Raw genomic sequence first — 21,746 nt, 5'->3', positions numbered from 1 at the left:
CGAGGAAATCAAGACATTTGAATCTGGCTAAAGAAAAGCATTATGTCGCTTTACTGACATTTTACAGACCAAAATATTAATCAAGGAAGTATTCAGCAGATTAACTGATAATGAAAATAGTGTTGCAAACAAAATTTGGAAGATGTAGGACCCTGTGTTTTGTCCGTATCTCATATTTTTTTCTATCTTTATGAAAGTGCAACACTAAATCACCCTTTAATTTGTCCGCCATTTGTATGATACCCTGCATTAATGCAATGGCAAGTTGATAAAAATACACAACGTGGATAAAAAAGTCCCCAATCTGATCATTATTTTTGCCTTTTGCCTTGATCCAGATGGCTTTGGATTTGGAGGAAGAGCCATAATGTCTGTAACCAGCTGTCAACCTTGTGGACAGATCTGAACTGGTGCAGTAGCCATCTACTGGGAGTCATTAGGTCTGATGATTGCGCTGCATGGGAGTACAATAACCAGGGAGTATGAGGCCATTTCAGCAAATCAGAAACACCCTAGGGTTCCGATAATTCAAGATGATAATGGCGCCTAACATAGCCAGAAAACATCAAGAGTGATTTTATGAACAGGGGGATAAAGTCATGGCTTTAATCAGCACATCCACACTGGACCCTTAAGAGGAGTTAATTCCCCTCTTCATTACTCAGAAGAAAGTTTTTTTTTCTTTTTGAATAAAATACTATACACACAGTTTGAGGACTGAAGCTGTTCTGAGGACAATGGGCAGCCGTAAATCTCTTTACAAATTTAGCATTGATATTGTTAGCCATTTGTTATTTTGCCCACTCCTGAAAGGTCACATGAACACCAGCCATTTCATTTTGATTAATCAGATCAGAGTAAAAGCCCAGACTGATTTTGAGAATGTAAAACAAGCTTCTGATGACAGCTCTGCGATCCACCAACATAAAATCTGACTCATCCTCTAACTTCAAATAACTCCTCTAACTTCAAATAACTCCTTTAACTTCAAATAACTCAAATGAAACGGACCCCATCAGTGATCCAACTCAGCTGGTTAGTGGGTAAAATCATTCAGCTGCAGGCCAAACCAAAGCCAACCCTGCAGCACTGTGTTAATGTTAGGGTGCGTGTGTATCAAAGGTGTGAGTGTGGGTCTATAAGCCAACTCAACTCCTACAGTTCTCCCCCAAAGCATTCCTGCAACTCCCTATCAAAGCCTCCACGCAGTCTTCAATAAACTTTTAATACCTGAATCCTTTCAAATCACTTATAAGATCTTTTTAGGTTTAGCTTTTGACACTTTCAAGTACTTCAAGTGACAGATAGATTAAGGAATTCTAGTCTAACATACCTGCGCCTGATTTTGAGAAAACACTCTCCCCACAAGGTCCATTAAGTAGCTGTTATGCCTATGCCTCACATTGCTGATTTTCAAATTTCAAGTATTTTAAGGACCTCTTCTTGTCAATATAACTATCTTATGCGAGAAAATAATCGAAGCTCAAAGGTCCCTTACTTGTGTAGAACTTTAGTTACATTATAGCAGGTGGTCCTGTGTGTGTGTGTGTGTGTGTGTGTGTGTGTGTGTGTGTGTGTGTGTGTGTGTGTGTGTGTGTGTGTGTGTGTGTGTGTGTGTGTGTGTGTGTGTGTGTCTGGTTTTGGTCTGGTGTTCACAGATGTCTGCTCCTGTCTTTGAGCTTAGATTATTTTGTTACATACAGTAATAGACCGAATCACCATGGCGTCGTGCTAACACAAAAATCACTTCCAGGTAGACAAATGGACTGGAATAAAGGAGACACTTCAATTAATCTGAGCGGGTTGCAGCTCATTAAAGTGAGATGAGGGAGGTTAAAGTGAAGGTTCCACAGACAGGTGCTGAGTAAAATCCAACCACGCTGGAATGGTTTTTCTGATCAGATATCTAAAATAAAAAAAAGGAACAAAAACTGAAAAGGGGCACCTCCATTTTTATCTCAAGTAGACAACAGTGACAACAGTATGAGGCTATTACAGACCTGTTTGGCAGTATTCAAGAAAATGATAAAGAGACAAAGACCAAAGCAGTCTTGATATTTCTGTGCTGCTTAAGAAGTCTTTTCCCCTAACCTAACCTACACAGACTCCTTCACGTCCCCCTCCCCCTCTTCCCAACCATTCGCCAACTCTCTCCACTTGGACCATTAGTTCACCCAGCATGCTCTGGGCTTGTGTGCAGTGGACTGGTGGCGATGAGAGCACAGAAGGAGAGCGGGAGAAAAAGAATGTGTATTTGTGCTCGCAAGCGGGGAGGAGCTGACAGATCTGGCCTTAGGGTTGTACGTGTACGTGTGTGTGTGTGTGTGTGTCTGTGTGTGTGTGTGTGTGTGTGTGTGCGTGCATGCGTGTGCAGCTAGTTCCCCCCAGACAGAGAGGATGCACAGAGTGTACAGCTAGATGAAGAGACTGACGCAAACCAGGGCATCACGGTAGACTAAGGCTACATGCTGCATGTTGGCCACTTAAGGTTTCTCACTGCAATATCAGGAATATGATGCGCTAATCACTACCACCTAAATGTAATTATCTGCAACAGTTTTTTAGATACATTCACATTTTTTATTATAGCAAGCTGCACACACATTTGGATTGACAATATAGTTTTCCGTTTCATTTGGAGGATATCTTGAATACGACAAAAACATTTGTGCAAATGTAGAAATGTTTAATGGAGTTGTGAAGCAAAGTTGTATATGTCTCTCGCCTTGTTATAAGAAAAGAGCAAAGTGGGATTCACTGGGATAATGAATAGTGGCGGATTATATCAGCTAATTAATGTTTTACAAAACAAGAACCCTGTAAAGTTACGGTTGCTAAGCTATAATTGGTCAATTGCATATGCATTTAAAGGGAAGATAGAATGCAAAACCGAGTTTACCTTGTCATAGTTGAATAACGACAGTTCAGTGGGTAAATGGGACATACAGAGAACCTCCACGTCCCATTGACACCTCTTTCCTCTGCAAAATCTCACAATTTGAAACTGCTGCTGAAAACGGGCAAATCTCAACGAAGCTAATAGTTGACGTCAACTCGGTGGCTGTACCTTAATTGGCTCTGGTCTGTACCTTTGTCACGCCCCAAAATGTACATACAGACCACTGTTCTGAGACCAGCTGGTGTTCTGAATTTAGGTTGCGTAGATCTCAGACACTAGCCTGGGTAAACCCTGACGAACTTCCGGCAAATCTGAGATTTGCTCTGCAAGTCAGTCTGGCGAAGAGCCTATTCAAACCCATTTCCAATGTCCCCAAAATCGAGGCCCCAATCACAACCGCTGAGGCGGCCTGTACACCAATCACAACCGTTGAGGCGGGCTTTACGCGACGACGATAGCGCAGCGACGGCGAGCAGCTTTTTGTTTATATTCAACATGACGGCTACCGAAGCGCAGTGTCACCCGGATTGTTGGACTATCCAATGCGCCCATAATCATTCGAACGGCGTCCGTTGGTGACGCCCCTTTGGAAATGATATGTCAATTAACCTTTCCCAGACCCACTCTCAGTTACAACTGAGAAGGGTCTGGTGTCAACCAGGCTACTCAGACACTAGTAGTGGAATTATAAAGAAGTTTGGAAGTTATTCAAGGATATTGAAAATGAACCATGGTCGTAAATGCAGTGTTCAGGGCTGTACGACGGAACACTGGCCCATGTGTGTACATGTACGCACAGAGGAAAGTGTTTAGAACTTAATTAAGGAGTAGATATCGGACAATGGAGTGGGAGTTGTGGATCTAACATAGTGTCGCAGAGGACTTGCAATGGGCTGTGTGCTGCTGGAGCTGTTGCCGCGGAGCTGTCTGCCGGCGGCGGTTCACGGTACTTTGGCTATTTTTTTGTTCCCAACATGGATCCTCGAGGAACAAGGGGCTGTGGAGTCATGATGAAGAGACATGATAAGAACTAGGGCTGTCCCAAACGATTATTTTTAAAACAATTAATCTAGTGATTATTTTTCTGATTCGTCGACTAATGTCTTATTTTTCGATTAATCTATTGATTAATTTTTCGATTAATCTATCAATACATTTTTCAATTAATCTAACGATACATTTTTCGATTAATCTATCGATACATTTTTCAATTAATCTAACGATACATTTTTCAATTAGCTATTATTTTGCCATTGCTCAATTATTAACAATTTACACAGAACAAATTTCAATAAGGTTCATATCGCTATGTATTAAAATTGTTTTTTGTATCAAATAAATCCAACATAAGGCAAGTTGCAGAGTGTCTAATATAACAGTCTGTAATCGATTGGGTCACTCATGATGATGGTAAACCAAAAAAGTAACACTGCAGACTGACAGCGTTTGATGATGCTTAATGTTAAGTCACAGCGGTGCATTAAAACGAATCAACGGACTAACGTAGCGTTGGGCTACTACTGGGAACACATTCCGTGTCACTATGTTGATAATCGCACATGCTTGTGAGTAAAGCTTAGATTGGGCCCAAAAAATCAAGCCCAAACCTACCCAAGCCCGTGCACGTTGTGTCCGAGCCGGGCACGGCTACTATTACTAGTTGTAATGAAAGTGTCAAAACTTTGCATTGGTGTGTGTGTGTGTGTGACACACTGTATGACTAAACTGTAACTAAACTGTGTCTCTGGTGCTTTGTACAGTAACGTAACTTTATGAGTTTAAATGTGTCGGAGCAGAAATGAAGTTTGAAGCCAGCAGGGGATATTTTCTCGGGCCTCGGCTGCTCCAGTCATTCCTGCTCCAGTGTCTTTCTCCCATTGCGTCCCGCTGTCTCTCCTACCTACACCAGCCCCCGCACCCTGTCCCTTCTCCCCTTTCTACCTGCCTGCGCACCGACAATGTTGCCAACTTAGCGCCATTTTTTCACAAAAGTGACTAGCAACAAATCTGGCGACTTTCTGTAGAAAAGACAGCGACTCTCTGTAGTAAAGACGCCAGTATTGTCCAGCGAGCACGCAAGGTATTTCTCTCCTGTGGCCGCCAAAACCTCTCTCTTCTGTTCTGTGACTGAGGAGCAGAGGAGCAGGCCCTCTCCTCTCTCCTCATGTGCAGCAGCCATTTTATTTATTTGTTTATTTAAAAGGATCCCCATTAGCCGCCGCCGAGACGACAGCTAGTCTTCCTGGGGTCCAAACAATACATACAAAACGTATGTGAGTAATTACAATCACAATTACTCACAAAAATATCATATATTAATACACATAAAAAATAACAATACAAAAAGTACTGATTAGAATAATAGTAAAATAATACAAAACAACATAGCACGTTATACAACAACTCTCAGCCAATCCAGACAATATTATGATGTTGAATACAAATATAGTCTTAGTCTTTTTTTAAAACCAGTTTTTCCCTTGATATCCCGAACCCCAACTGGAAGATTGTTCCAAAACACAATTGACCTATAAAACACGGTCCTCTTCATAGAGTCAGATTTAGGTAGGGGTAAAGAAATCTGTCGACTATTCGCCCCTCTTGTGTAATGTGAGTGCATATCTGAATAGTAAATTATATAGTCATAAAGAAATTTTGGAATCCGAGTGTTAATAATTCTATGAAAATATCCTAACATATTAGCAGATAGTCTGTGCTTGACCACCAGCCAAGCAAGACGTTCATGCATTTCTGCAACACTAGTTCTCAAAGAACAACCAAGGACCAGTCTAGCAGCCTTATTTTGAGCCACTTGTAATTTTTTAAATGACTGCATGATGCAGCAGACCATACAACAGAACAATAATCCAAATGACACAAAACCAATGTACAAACAACACGACTAAACAACCGTGAATTTAAAAATTGTGCACATTTACGCATTACTGCAACAGCTCTGCCCATTTTAGCAACAACTTTGCTGATGTGATCAGACCATGACAATGTAGAATCGAGCCAAAGTCCAAGAAGCTTCACCTTTTTCACTTGCTGTACATTTTGACCATTAACTTGTATATTAATTTTAGGATTGTCAGATAATCTATACTTAGAACCAAATATTATACTCATAGTTTTTGAAAGATTTAGTACAAGCTTATTTGTGTTGATCCAATTATACAATTTGCTAATTTCACAAGACAGAACCTGATTAAGCTCTGAACATGTAGGGGCTGCATAATAAAGAGTACAATCATCTGCAAACATAGTTAATGATGCCTTACTGAGTATATACGGCATATCATTTGTGAAAAATTGAAAATAACAAAGGTCCGAGGCAACTTCCTTGAGGAACACCACAATCCACGGACTTGCTACAAGATAATGCACCATTAAAATAAACTCTTTGCGACCTCTCCGACAAATAGCTCTTAAACCACTTAATTGTTGAGGAAGTAAAACCATAACTAATAAGTTTAGAAATCAAAAATGTCATGGTCAATCACATCAAAGGCAGCACTAAAATCCAGTAGTAGTGTACCCACCAGCATTGAGTTATCAATTGATGTAAGCCAGCTATCCGACATTTGTGTCATTGCAGTGCAGGTGGAATGACCATACCTATAAGCATGCTGAAACATAGTGGTCAAATCATTGTTAGTAAAGTAATCTACGCACTTGCTCAAATACAATCTTTTCCAATAATTTACTTAGAATAGGCAAAATACTAATAGGCCTACTATTTGGGCCACAAAAGTTGATTTTGTGTCCTTGGGTAAAGGGATTATCTTACCCTCCTTCCAAAGTTTTGGACACACACCGCTAACCAGACATCTGTTAAAAATGTGACACATTGGTTTAGAGATATGTCCAGCTGCTAACTTCAACAGCCGACTATCCAAGTTGTCTGTACCAACAGACCCTCCAACAGTCAAAGATCTCAACAACATTTCCACCTGCACAACATTAACCTGATGAAATTCTAAACTACACAGTTTATCTTTCATAATACACCTTTCAATTAGCTCATTTGAGTTGGAATCAACAGTGTATTTCATTGTCTCTCTAAAATTAGAAACCTTATTAACAAAATAATCATTAAAATAATTTGCAATCTGTATTGGCTTAGTCAAATAAACTCCATTCAATTCAACAAAAGAAGTACAAGTAGATTTTTTTCCCCATGATTTCATTAAGTACATTCCACATTCTCTTACTATCTGTACCACTGTCTTCAATTCTCTTCTGAAAATATTTTTTCTTTTTCACTCTATTCTCCTTGGTCACCTGATTCCTTAAAATACAATAACATTTTCTGTCCTCCAGAGAGTTAGAAAGAACCGCAACCTTTTTAGCCTCTTCCCTTTGAGCCATTATGCTCTTTAACTCAGTATCAACCCAAGGAGCACTTTTGGCTTTAACTGTAAATTTCTTTAATGGGGCATGATTGTTAACAACTTTCATAAAACAATCCATAAATAAATTAAGGGATATATCCACATCATCAATATCACTTATCAAATTCCATTTAATATTATCCAATTCATTTAAAAAACACTCCTCATTAAATACCCTATAAGATCTTTTCATAATAATTTTAGGACAGGCTCTAGGTAGCTTAGTTCTCCTGGAGACAGCAATACAGTTGTGATCACTAAAGCCAACTGTCACAGAAATAGGTGTTGAGCACATATCAGGATTATTAGTGTAAATATGATCAATACATTTTGATATTAAAGATCCTGTATTGTTACTAGAAACTCTTGTTGGTTGATCCATTAGTTGAGATAACCCACAGGTGTCTGTCATGGTTTTAAGCTTATTCTTCAGAGGACAAATCTCAGATAGCCAATCAATATTTAGATCACCCAGCCAGTATATCTCTTTGTTTTCCTCAGTCACCTTGTCTAGCATATTACATAAACCATTTACATACTCTATCCTGGCACTAGGTGGCCTATAACAACAACCAAGAATAATCGGTTTTAAATTTGGAATATGTACCTGTGTAACCATAACACCTCAACTTCATCAACCATTAAGTCCTGTCTCAGTTTAACAGGGAAATGATCCCGTATATAAATGGCCACACCACCTCCAAACCTGTTTCGATCATTTCTATAAATTGAAAACCCCCTATATCAACATCTGAATTATCTATGAAGTGATCCAAATGAGTTTCAGAAATCATGAGTAGGTCTATTTTGTTTAGTTGCAAAAATAAAGACAAGTCTTGAATTTTGTTCCTTAAACTACATATATTAATATGTGCAAGTATTAAACCTTTAGGTAGTTTATTTATGCTGGTCATCTTAGTTAAAAGTAAATAAGTCTTATATTATAATCCAATTAAATATCTTGTACCCTAAGTTATTTTATCTTCATCAAGTAGGCTACATACATATAAGTCCTGAACACAGACTCACATACATGTACACAAACATATAAAACTGATCTTTAAAGCCCATTAGACCAATAACTGACTTTGTCCATCCCTTGGGATGATGATCAGTTTATCATACTTCAAACTCGCCTTATCCCCTCTCTCTCTGGCAGCTTTAACCTTCGGCCACAACTCTTTCCTCCTCAGTTGCACAGCTTCCGAGAAATCTTCGTTAATGTAGATCTTGGTGCCCTTTAATTTCTTGGCAGAAGAAAGAATCAGCTCTCTGTCCTTAATGCGAAGAAGTTTAACAACAATTTTCCTTGGCCTTCCCCTCTCCTGAAACTGACCAAGTCTCTGGGCACGCTCAATGTCCATATTTATTCCATCTAAGCCCAAGTTTTTAAAGCCATTGACATATATAAAATGGACCAACAGAGCCTGTTGCTCTGGACGGAGACCAGTGAAGAATATTAGAAGCACTTTTCCGGTGAGCGCTGAGCGTTACTGCGCAGCCTCCAACAGAGAGACGACGTAAATGTGATGTGAACAACCTGTCTGAAAGTTGTAAGTCTTCTGGTAGCTGTGCCAAGAGAAATCTCAATCATTCCCAATCTTGCAGAGACGGAGAGCGTAGGTATATGTAAGAAGATAACATAGGCACAGGCTCATTATTGCTAACTAAAATGCTAGTTAACATTAGTAATTAAACCTAAACAGCTAATGTAAGTCGAAACTGCCTGCGAGCTTCTCCTGTACTATACGGTAATTCCTCTACTATGCAACAGTAAGTCGCTTGGTTATGACACAATCGTTAGCCTATTTTTACAAAAACGTCTGCTACGGAACCATAACGTGAGGTACAAGGTAATGGAGCCTTTTATACATTGTCTGCTGAGCTTGGCTCGTTGTAAACCTACCAATCAGCGCGCAGCTCATCTAAATATTCATGAGCATACCATAAAAGGGAGAACATCTCTTGTTTCATTCTAGCGCTATTTCACAGGGTTGCATTAAGGCGCATAAAATAGCACCCGGACAATTTTCAGCCCAACAAATGTTACATACCCTATTAGGAAACCTTAAGGAACAGTGTGAAATACCCTATATAATCATTCTATCACCCCTTTAAGGGAGGTTATTAACAGAGGGTGATTATGTATTCTGTTGGATTAACTGAGGTCACGTTAATTGCAACTGTCAGTTTTGCTCTGCCTCTGAGAAGGAGCTGTAAACACAGCGCACAGGGATTTACAAGAGCCACAAAAAAGCTATAGTGGCTGGAATATTCTATAAAATCTACTCTCACATTGCCAGACTTTACTCCACAGAGCTGCAAAGGAGGGTCTGGCTAGTCCACACAGCATTCCGGGATGGGAGAGAAACGTGCTCTGGTTTATTGGCATTTTTTAAATCAAATCACAATCGGCACGGTCGGCGCTAAGCAATGGACGGAGCCAAGATGCCGCTGCAAAATAGCCTCGGGAAGGAACTTGTTTTGGTGGAACATGTACGTTCAAAAGTTGTTTTAGTTGTACAACAGACAACTCAGATTGGACAGATAGTCTAGCTAGCTGTCTGGATTTACCCTGCAGAGATCTAAGGAGCAGTTAACCACAGTGCTCATAAATCCACCGGAGTTCAAAATTACAACATAAAGAATGACATCTGGCGGAAATCCAGGCGGCACTTGAGCAATCCCGGAAGTGGAACGTCGTGGATATAGACTATTTTAAATCCAACATCGTTTGCATCCATGTTTGCTTGCTAGCGGCTGACTCCTCCCTGCCTTTGTAGGTACACTGCAGCATATCTTGGCACATTACAACCACATGTAGATCAGTGGAATAGTGTGACACCATTAGCGACACCAACAAAATGGGGACACACTTCACTATGTAAGGTTTCTCCAATTTTAAATTACTCTGAGGACACTGAACTCAGAGTTTCTGCAGGTTTCACTAAGTCAAATTTAAGACTTTTTAACACCTTTCTAAGACCATTATGAATGAAATTTAAGACCTATATCACGACATAAAAAATAATTTAAAAAAACGACAGATGTCAGAGTCCAGAAACATCATCTGAAAAAATTCCCTGATTCGCATTATAGGACTGGTGTCTAGTCACCATGTGAAGGACCCAGAGCACCTCCGCTCTTAGTGTTAGCTCTGATCCAAAAGCGACAGGGAGGTCGCTGAGAGCTGCTATGTGGGTCAGTGTGAAGTTAGAGCCGCCAGATACTCGGCAGAACTGGATGATAGGGGTGGGAATCACCAGAGGCCTCACGATACGATATCATCATGATACTTATGTCACAATACAATATTATTGCGATTTCAAACATATTGCAATATTTTGCGATATAGTTTTTTCCAACTTCAAATTTTTCCCAACTTTAAATGATGTCCCTAAAAAGAAACTTTGTCAACATCTGTTTTATCTAAAGAAATACATTTCTCTCTTTGTTCGTCTCACTTCAATTGTATTGCTGCAAAATCAGATTGTCAAGCAGACAAACTGACCAACACATATATCATAAAAGATCGATACTTGGCGGCTGTGTATCGATACAGTATTGCCACAGAAAATATTGCGCTACTATGCTGTATCGATTTTTTCCCTCACCCCTACTGGATGACGGCTGTCCTTTGCTATATTTGGACTAGAGAAAGAAAGATCTACAACACCACGGAATCACGCAAAAAAAAAAAAAAAAAAAAAAAACATTCTGAAGCGCAGCCAATGAAGGAAAAGACCTGTTTAAAATTATTTAAGAGCTAGAACGCTATATTTCAGCGAATGTAAGACTTTTTAAGACCCTGCGGAAACCCTGTGAACTGTACCGCTGGCAAACATTTCATCTCTTTCCCAAGGCCCTGTAAACCTTGTGTTCAATCTGAATTCACCTTAGCAGATGCAACAAAACCAACTAGAGAGTCACAGACATGCCAATCAAGCACAGTCTGAACACGCCCACACAGACCTGAGAAGAATTCTAATCAGGAGGCAAATGAAAACAGCTGTGTGGGTGGACCCTGGCTGTGTAGGGCATATGCAGAAGTATTCCCATCCCTGGCAAATAGTTACTAAAAATAACACAGGTCACATATTGACCTGCTGTTACCATTGGCTAATCAGAACTTCCAGTGTGCCCCACTGCTGCATTTTCAGCAATTCTCTCTTGTTGCCGCCTCAAAATGCAAATGATTTCAAAGGGAGCTAATTGCGTATTCCTTTGCTCCCTGGTGAATTATTTTAGCTGTTACTTCCTACAGTTTAACCATTGTAATTGCTTGCACATAATTGTAAAAATTGTACACCTATTGTCTTGGCGAAATAAATTGTGGAAACAGAACACTTCAATCGCTGTGTGAGCTAACTCATATGAAGTAAACAGCAGGATGCCATGTCTCACTTTCTTTCTCAGTCTGTTTAGTGCCACAGTGGGAAAGAGGAAGCTAGGGAGTGAAGGAGCTTATTGTCTGCTGGTCTATGTATCATAAAATGACTGGGAGACATGCTTTCCTCTTTTTTTTTTTTTTGGGATCCCAATGTTGAAAATGACTTGAAAATGAATGAATTACAGTTTAACCCATTTACTATGTCAGTGCACAAACACATTTTTGGATTTTGCTCTCACAGTTCCATATACCACGTCCTGTGTAGAGAGAGATGATTTCCTGCCTGTATTTTTACATTCAACTTGATCAGATGCATCTGTAGAACTAACTTGATAGCTGGATTGAACAACATTTTCTGAGACCTAATGTGTGAATGAAACATTACATAAAATGGTTGTCCACCCACTGCCTCAACAGGGTTAAAGGTCCCATGACATGTTGCTTTTTGGATACTTTTATATAGGCCTCAGTGGTCCTGGATCTGAAGTCTCTTTCCCGAAATTTAGCCTTGGTGCAGAATTACAGCCACTAGAGCCAGTCCCACAATGAGCTTTCCTTAGTATGTGCCATTTCTGTGTCTGTAGCTTTAAATGCTATTGAAGAGGAGAGAGGGGGGGCAAGGTGGAGGGTGGTGGTGTGGCCTTGACCAACTGCCACTTTGTTTGTTTGCAAGCCATGATGTCTCTCTCTTTCTCATGGGCGGGCCAAATTATCTGGGTGGGCAAAGCAGAGAAAGGGGAGGTAACCTTTCCCCTTATGACATCATAAAGGGAAGATTCCAGATTGGCCCATCTGAGCTTTCATTTTCTCAAAGGCAGAGCAGGATACCCAGAGCTCGGTGTACACCTATCGCCATTTCTAGCCACTGAAGGACCATAGGCAGGCTGGGGCAACTCATATTAATGTTGAAAAACCTCATAAAGTGACATTTTCATGCCATGGGACCTTTAAGAAATTCAATGGGTTTTTAGGGAACTTCCACTCAGCAGGACAAAGAATCACAACGCTGAATAACTGCAGCAGCTTTGAAGCTCAGACATATTCCATATTCTCTCTTACCCTCACCCTCAGACACCCTCAGACACCCTCAGACACACACACACACACACACACACACACACACACACACACACACACACACACACACACACACACACACACACACACACACACACACACGCTACTTTCAAATAATCATACTGAATGATGAGTAGTCAGTGGATCATTGATCTTGTACAATAATTGGTTCATTCATATCTTTATAGATCACTTAAACTGCAGCTAATACAGAGTGGGCTCAATGTTTTACATTAACATTCATTTGTCCAATTAGGGAGTAAAAGATTACAAAAGACTAAGCTGTAAAATGTAGTAGTTTGTCATTATATTATACCTGAAATATTAATTCTTTCTTTTACAATGGTCCTATAAATGAAGTAAAAGTTGTTGGTTTTAATGAATGGCAAAAACATACAGTGATCGTGGAGTGGTGTCACGGAGTGCTCCTTCTTTCAACAAAGAGCCTACAGCAATGCTAGCGGCTCTGTGAGTATGTACTTTGGCAAAGCTACACTTTCAGCTAATGCTAATGCAAGCATCCCACCATGCTCACAGTTACAATGCTAACATGTTGATGTTCAGCAGGTATAATATTTACAATGTTCACCATCTTTGTTCAGCATCTCAGCATGCTAACTTTTGCAAATTCAGCACTAAACACAAAGAACAGCTGAGGCTGATGGGAATGCCATTAATTTTTCAGGTATTTGGTCATAAACCAAAGTACTGGAGAAAATTTGAACTGATGAGGGTTCTCGATGAAAAGTCAGAGGATCCAAAAAGTTATTACTTGATGGGGAATTGAATGTCTGTACCAAATTGTGGAGACATTTTATTAATGACAACAAATGTCAACCTCATGCTGGTACTAGGGGAAAAGTCAGAGGGTTTCCAAAGTCATTAGGATTCATCCTCTGGGCGCTATGAATGTCCAATAGTTGTTGAGTTATTTCAGTCGGAACCAAAGTGGTGGAGTGACTGACCCACTGACAGACCGTTACTGACATCCCTAGAGGCATGTCACAAGCATATATATATATATATATATATATATATATATATATATATATATATATATATAACAGGAAGAGGACAACTAACCAGCATTCTGAAGCCAGCTCAAACTTCAAGGACTGTTTAAGCATTCAAGGCTAGAAAAAGACGTGTGTGTATAGTGAGTAGTACAGGGTTCTACAGTGATTTTACACAGATTGAGATAGTCAATATGACTGAATAAGGAGCAATACAGTTGAAAAAGTAACAAAAGGAAAGAACAAACTTTCTCAAGACCACACTGAATACTAAGAGCTCATCTCAACAATCAGTCATGGACGAAGTAGCAGATAGTGTAGCCTCAGGGTATGGAGACTCACAAACTACTGAAAAAATACAAAAATCAATCAACTACAAAAGAGTATAATTTTGCCTGTTTTTGGGTCAAACACCTTCACAATGACCTAGAGCAAAGCCACAGAAAGGCTTAATACAGAGGAGGTTAAAAGTATTGACAATTTGCAGTTTGACATTGCAAAGTCAAAATCATTACCTTAAAAGGAATACGCCACTGTTTGTTGAAATAGGGCTTATCACGGTCTACCCTGGTTGTAGATAGGTGGGCCAACGCATTTTTGGTGTCAGTGCAAGTAATTAGGTTGTTTTTTTTTTGTCTTTTGTTGGCTCACTTTTACTCACAACATGCAAACCGGCAACATAGGATTCCATTCACTACGCTAAACTAACTAGCGGCGGCGCTGCTGGTGTTGCACCGGACTAAAACAATGCATGCACAAAAAATGCGTTGGCCCACCTATCTACAGCTAGGGGAGACCATGATAAGCCCTATTTCAACAAGCGTATCCCTTTAAATCTATTGAAGACTCCAGTCTATCCAGTGACTGGAGCTGAGCCATTCATACACACAATTCCAAAATGTTAATGAACTATCACTGCTCTTGAAGGAGGAACTGTAACTTTACTTTTGTGAAGGTCTACAACTATTGATTATTACTATAAAGGGAGATTCCACCAGTTATAAAATCTTAAGCTTTAAATGTTTTTGTTTAAACATGGATAACAATAAACAAAATTACCATCTCTCCAATAAAATCAGAGAATCTCCAATTGTTTAGGTGTAATTGTTTGTTCAACTTCCAGTTTGGAATTTGATATATTTAAGAAACTTAATTTTGGAAGCAACAAGAACAAAATTGTAGATCGTTTCCAAATGTTCACAAATGTTTCTCATATCTGCATTACAAAAAAAGCTGATTTAGTATCACAGCTAAATTTCCACTGAATCCACTCCGTTTCACTAATCTTTTTGATTTGCAATTTCATGACAAACTATAATAAAAATCTTTCCAGAAAGGGTAGCTCTTTTTTATACATTAACAGTATTTAACTTTTCTTGTGGTTTAGCAGGTAAAGTTGCATGAGACAGATGAGTCAGATTTTGATAATAATGGAAACAATTACCTGGTTCAACACTAACAGAATGCTGTGTACTAACAAACTGTTAAATGATAACCGTAGTGCTTAATCCTTCAAATAAGAGAGGGACGCTTTGGTAGTTCAGTGGTTATGAGTAAATAGGTGGAAAGGCCCGCAGCCTTAGAATATATAGAAGGATATGTCTGAATGTAGGAGGGATTTGTGGTGCACACTGAATGATATAGACAGAGAGACGCAGAGACAAGCAGAGAAATATTGACTGAGTTAGACTGGAGTGTGTGTCTGGGGAAAAGGAAAGGAGAATATAGATAGGCATAGGAAAGAGAAGGTGGGGGGATTTGGGATTGTTTGTGTGCTCAATATCACGCTCCGTCAAAAGCTGTAATATCTCTTCCATTTCATTAGTTGCTACATGAATAGACTTGACATCAATCAGCGCCCGCTCGGCTGATTGAAAGAGAAGTGCCTCGGCATCAGAGAACATCAGGGAGCATCATGGAACGAGTTTGCAATTTGTAAGCACTGATTGTGCAGTGTTAATCCGGAGAGCAGGAAAATAAACCACATCCCTGCTTATATGCAGAATCTGTAATAATGGCAGAGTTGTACAAGTGTTTTCCAAAGCATACACTGCATTTTTATGTTGATGAATGCATTTTCCCATATTCCTTCATGGGCATGAAGTTGTCGGTTCTCGTTCTCCAACGCATTACCATGCATTGATAAAATAACTCAACATGTTGTTCACTGTGATTGATTAGTTATCTCAAGCAACTTTCAAGTCCATGCAGTTTCATACCATGCTAATATGAATGGAAGTCAATGGCTGTCGGCAGGGTAAGAAAAAACCTGTTTTAATTAAATAACTGCAGTTATTCAGTGTTGGGACTTAATTGCACAAGTTTTTTCTTGCTCAAAGTGTATCCAAACTGTTGGGAGTATAGAGTACCAGGACAGTTTTATTGACCATGAAGTAAATGTGTCATGGGATGAGATGAACAGGGTGAGTCTCCATTTCAGTGAGGAAATGAGCAGTATTATTTTTTTTGCAGCTGTGGATCCTTACCAGAGTTGACAGTGCCGTCTTTGTTGATGGAGGCCAGGACACAGGGAACGCTAGCTTTCAGCTGAACCTTGTCACTGGTCAGTAGTTTGAGCTGCTGCGATGTGACTGGTGGAAAGCGATAGAACTGGAAGGTGAAGTAGATGTTGTCAGGCCAATCAGGACCAACACCCGCCACTGGTATTCTGGCAACAGACAGAGATTGATGATTATTCAGAAAATAATAATCGCTCATTGTGCAATATATAAAAGTAACACCGCAATGCTGCATGTAAATACAAGTCCAAGTGATTGATTTATTACCTTGAATATTATCAATTTAACACTAACTGTGATGTTTTTATTACAAAATCTATGTGGGGAGTAGAGTGGTGTGCATATTTGAAAATGAATGGTTGAAAAGTCATTAAAAACCTGGAAGAGTAAATCACATTTCAGCTAATGATTTACCTCAGACAATTCCAGGAAAGAAAAAAATCAAATATGCACACCGTCCTACCATAGCCAGTTTTTCAGCTCAACTACTTAAAAGTAAAAACCCAATAATAAAAATGAGGATCAGAACTTAGGTGGTAAATCACACCTTAAAAGTGGCTATAAATTGGACTGCTGATTGAGTAGGTACAAACTCAGCTCTACACCTTTGATTCATTACACAGTAAGTGGATAGCTTGGCTCCTCCTTAAAACTAAAGGCAGCATGAAAACTAGTTATTAGATCTATGAAGGTCAGGATGTCTTGTCGGTTTGTGTCAAAAAATGTGGTTGGATTCTGTCAGCACAAAGGAAATCATGTTTGTTTGGTATGACTCATATGGAAAGAAAAAAGTATTTGTGGCTAAGAGTACCTCCTGGTGTTGTGTATTCCTTTTCACACAAACACCACCCTCTGAGTGTGATTTCTCACACATAGACACACACAGACACACACACACAGACACACACACACCTTAAACTTTTGATGGCCTACAAAAAGTCCCGGTGAGCCTGCAAGCACTTGATTTAGCACCAGCATATTAAATAATGAGCGAGTTTCAGGATGAGCTTTTTTCTGTTTCCGTCTGATGAACAGATTAGCAATGAGTCATCGGGTATTCAATAATGAGGAGAAAAGAAAAGGCATTTGAAAACAAGCAGGGAGTGCTGGGAGGCCCCCCACAACCATGGACAGGCCTTCAGAGCCGGAGATTTCAAAGTGGAATCTAATAAGAGCGGTGTGTGACCTCCCAGTCAATCATTTGCTCGGATATTCCCCTGATAAAGATGCCGCTGTGCTCCATCTTCACAAAAGAGCTGGCATTAATATTCATTCCGTAAACAGACAATATTGATAATTATGGCGCCCGGGTAAGAGCTAGAAATTACACTGACTATCCACAGGCACCCCGCTAGCCTAAGTGCTACTGCTGCCGCTGCCTTAATTCCCGCCTGCTTTTCCTGTTTGTCATAATGATGAGGTAACCTTCTACCCCACTCTATGTATGTTCAAGTATGTGGTTTTAGGTTGAACTTCAGATTGCCTTCAGGTGAAAAAAACCCCTGAAGAATCAAATAAGTTTTCATACCTTCACAACACAGACATTAAAGTAAAAAAAAAAAATCCATACTTTCTGATATTAAAATATCTGCTTTGTTTCACTGTCTCCAACTGGTAATATGATAGTGTTTCAACTTACCCAGGGGCTTTAAACATTTGCTGTTGTAATCTTACAATATAACTGGGTTTTTACTACCCGACTTCCTTCCAACTCGCTGGCAGAAAGGAAGTGATTTAATTACCAGCCTGGATGGAGTAGACAGGACAGGGATGCTGTGCTGAGGGAAAGCTGGAGGTAGGAAACATGTCATTACTGACCTCTCTGCTCAATTCGGTGGGGAAAAAAAAAAGTATGTTTTGTGTATGATGTGTGCACAAACAACTACTGTATGGTAGGTTAAAGTGAAACCAGGAGGTCAGTCTGTAAACTGTGATGGAACTTTACATCAGACTGTTTAGGTAATCATTTCACTGTTTGTCTCCAATTTCTCCTCTAAATAAGTTTGGCTAACCTCGGGGTAGGTTTACAACCTGTCTGATAGCAATGTCCCCCAAACGATAATTACAGTTCTGTTTTTCTTTCATGCATTTATATATTTTTTCTTTAGTCCTATGTGGCAGCAAATTTAAGCAAAAAGCAAGTATTACACACACTTTAGTGCATCTTATTTACATACAGTAACATACATCACCATTAACTGAAAAAGAAAAGATTTCAATGTTACAAATACAGTCGTTGAAAAAAACAAACTGACAAAACAAGTAATTTGAGGATGTCACCTTGGGTTCTGAGAAATTGTGGTGGGCTTTTTTTTCACTAATATCTAACATTTCAAAGATTAAAACTTTAAAAAAGAAAAATAGAAATGTCTTTTTTGCACTTTAAAAACAAACGCTCGTTGTTGTTGCTTGGTCATGATGTGTCTCTTTCCTGCCACTTTTTCTTCCTCAATCACATTCCTCCTCTTTGCTGCACTTAAGGATGGCTGGTAGTCAAATTCCACTGATACCATCACATAGCATCATGTCATTTAACAACGTCTGAAGCACACATTGACACACACAGTCACAGTAGTATTCGACACGTGTTGATCTAGGGACCCTGGCTACCCTTCCGACAAAAACTCGTCAAATCTACAAGATCATATTTGTCATTAAAAGCTGAATTGAAAAGACTGCACCTATGTTACGTGATTACATGGAATCATGTGAAATATCAAATATAAATTGAAATCAGCCTTATGAGTTTGCCATCATTCCCCGTCTCTAAAGTTTGGTAACCTGACGCGCCATATGGTTTGTTAACAACAGAACCATCTGAGCAGCCGTCATTGGAAACTGTTTGGGAACGGGCAGGCATTTAAAAAAAAATACCTGGCAGGTGATTGGATGAACCATCTGTCTATCACGTCACACACCTAAACCACGGCTGTAGCTGCCAGTAGCTCCTCACAGGACGCTGATTGGTGAGGTAAACTGGTAATTCAGACACAAACGCATTAGGTTGGAGCAAGATAAGATGGGTTTTCCTGTTATACATGATCCTGCAATTCCAAACAGTTTTCTGTCTTTGTGGTTTGGTGCACAACTAGCCAGGGCCAAAATGTATTGTGAACCTAAAATTGATACGCGTGCCGGATAAAAATTTGCGAGGGGGCACATTTGGTCCGCGGGCCTTGAGTTTGACACATGTGGTGTAGAGGATGATTGGCATGACTTTATGCCTGTAGGGTTTAAGTGCATTGAAGTTTTGGGTGTAGTTCAAAACAAAAAAAGGAGAAATCTCAAGGCAGGAGGGGCGTTGTAATGCATAAAGTATGTATCTATTCCTGTGTACGGTTAAATGGACAGTGGCTCAGTGTAGAGTAAAATGCAACAACAACAATTCTGACATTTCTGCAAAACTAAATCATTAATTAATCACACGTAATCTATCATAGCATACAAGCCAAATCTATACTGATCTTTATGACAACAGCAAATACACAGTGCAGTACATAAGCTGCTGCTATCAGTTATTGGTGACACTGCAGGCTCAGGTGACCCAGCAGCACTGCAAGTCTCACCTGGTAAACGCCAGAAACTGGAACACCAGCAGGTTGCCCTGTAGTGGGTCAGTGTCCTCACGCTGAGGGTCAAAGGGCACGGGCTCGGTGGGGTCCAGGACTTCTGCCACCTGCCCACTACAGTCCATGATGTCGGGGAAGCCAGCGGAGTAAAGGTGAGCCAGTGAGCTCCTGGAGCTGACTGAGCAGGAACTAGAGGAGAAAGGAAGAGGACAGAATCCAGAATCATGAGCGCCCATCGATCATTCGCCAAGCTGAAAAGACTTCAGCAAATGCCGTTCCTGATGCATTACGAGCAGCAGGAAGTAATTTAGCCTGTGATGCCTCACTTGGGTGATTTGTGGGTGTAAATGAGACATTTTTTTTCTGTGCCCTTTTATCATTTCAAACCCAGTTTATCTCGGATCAGTTCCATTGTGACTCAAGACGTTTACCTTTTTTTCTTGAAGCTAAATTTCAATATCTGACGTAACCAAAAAGATGATCAGGCAGCATGAGGATGTCAGCAATATCCGTCAAACAGCGGCACCACAAGAACGCTTACAGGGAAAGGAGAACGGGTTGCAAAGCGCTCCCTCAGGATTTTAAAACATAATTGGCAGTTATCTCTAATCATAGTGGCCACCTGTTTTTCTGCAACTATGGTAACATTCATAACTTACGCTTTCAACGCTGACACCAAACACTGTGGGTGATAAACACAGTACACAGATGTCTGGCTAAAGTGCAACCACAGGAAAATGAATGATTATGTTATCATAACAGTAATGTGTCCAGTTGGTAAACAGGCAAGACCACAGCTTCACCTTTATAAAAGAATGACGTCTTGATCAAACTAATTAGGGTAACAACAGTGATAAAGGCAGTCGATTGGGTTTCCCTCTGTAGCTGTGTCAATTTCATGCTTTCAAAAGTTACATCTTAATTTAGCCCAAGTGGATTAATATTAAAGTCATCATTTTTATTTCAAAGGGGGTTCAGTCAGATATGCATGGCAACTTCAATTAAACTTCTTTAAACTTCGTTGTTCTTCTCAAAGAAGTGGGTCATTCCACACCCAAAACAATCGAAAATATGTTTTGGCTCCGAGTGAAGAGGCAGAGATGTTTCAGCTCACTGAACAGAACAGCATCAAGTCTGGATCCAAACTCTGGGATTGGGAAAACTGTTTCGATGCCAGCTGCTTATTTACAGACTCTCTGTGCTAACGCAATGCCTTGTCTCGGAGTTACTGTGCCCTTTATTTGCAGGGTGTACTTTCTCATTTGTTGTTCCACCACAACAGACCGCTGCCATTAAGATATCCTCTCCAAAACTGTATTACAGTATATACAGTATGGGTTGCAATGTACACTGTGAGCAAATTGCATTCTGTAACACAAAATAAAGTCAAAACCTCTTCATTACCGCTAGATTTAATAATGCATTTTTCACACAAACAAACAACTGAGACCATTAACCAAAGTGGGATGTAAAGGTAGACAAAACGATTTCTTTAAATTGGCTGTGAGATGAATTCTCCTGCTTACTGACAACATTGCTATACTACCCAGTGAACCCATGCTGCCAATTAGTGAGCCGATCGATATCCCTCTGTATATAGCAAGACAGTGAACGATTGTGGTAATGAAGGACTGTACTAGTGTTCACTCAGATACCGGGCCAGATAAAACAGGAGCATGGTAAAAGGATGTTTAAAGTGGCTTCATTCAATAATGTCTCCTATCAAACATGAATATCACTCAGTCACCCTCCCGGACTGCAATAGAGAGTTTAGCCACAGCAGAAACTGTAGTGAGGTGCTAATCACACAAAATAGGGGAAAAGGGAAAAAATGTGTTGCAAATTTGAGCTGCATTAATCTTGGAAAGCCAGGTGGCCATATCCT

The 21,746-nt window shown here is 39.9% G+C and overlaps 1 protein-coding gene across 6 annotated transcripts in view; it reads right to left on the bottom strand.

The window, feature by feature from the left end:
* Positions 1-21,746, bottom strand: part of nphp4 (nephronophthisis 4) — a 171,795-nt gene that overhangs the window by 46,333 nt on the left and 103,716 nt on the right. For all 6 annotated transcript variants that reach the window (XM_028582153.1, XM_028582152.1, XM_028582150.1 and 3 more), the window contains exons 15-16: positions 19,859-20,050; positions 16,260-16,441 (exon numbers count right to left, since the gene is read on the bottom strand). In XM_028582153.1, the coding sequence (XP_028437954.1) occupies positions 16,260-16,441; positions 19,859-20,050 (374 nt within the window). The remainder of the gene's footprint in view (positions 1-16,259; positions 16,442-19,858; positions 20,051-21,746) is intronic.

This window comes from Perca flavescens, chromosome 7 (assembly GCF_004354835.1).
Source record: "Perca flavescens isolate YP-PL-M2 chromosome 7, PFLA_1.0, whole genome shotgun sequence".
NCBI lineage: Eukaryota > Metazoa > Chordata > Actinopteri > Perciformes > Percidae > Perca > Perca flavescens.
This window is presented reverse-complemented; position numbering and strand designations above follow the sequence as displayed.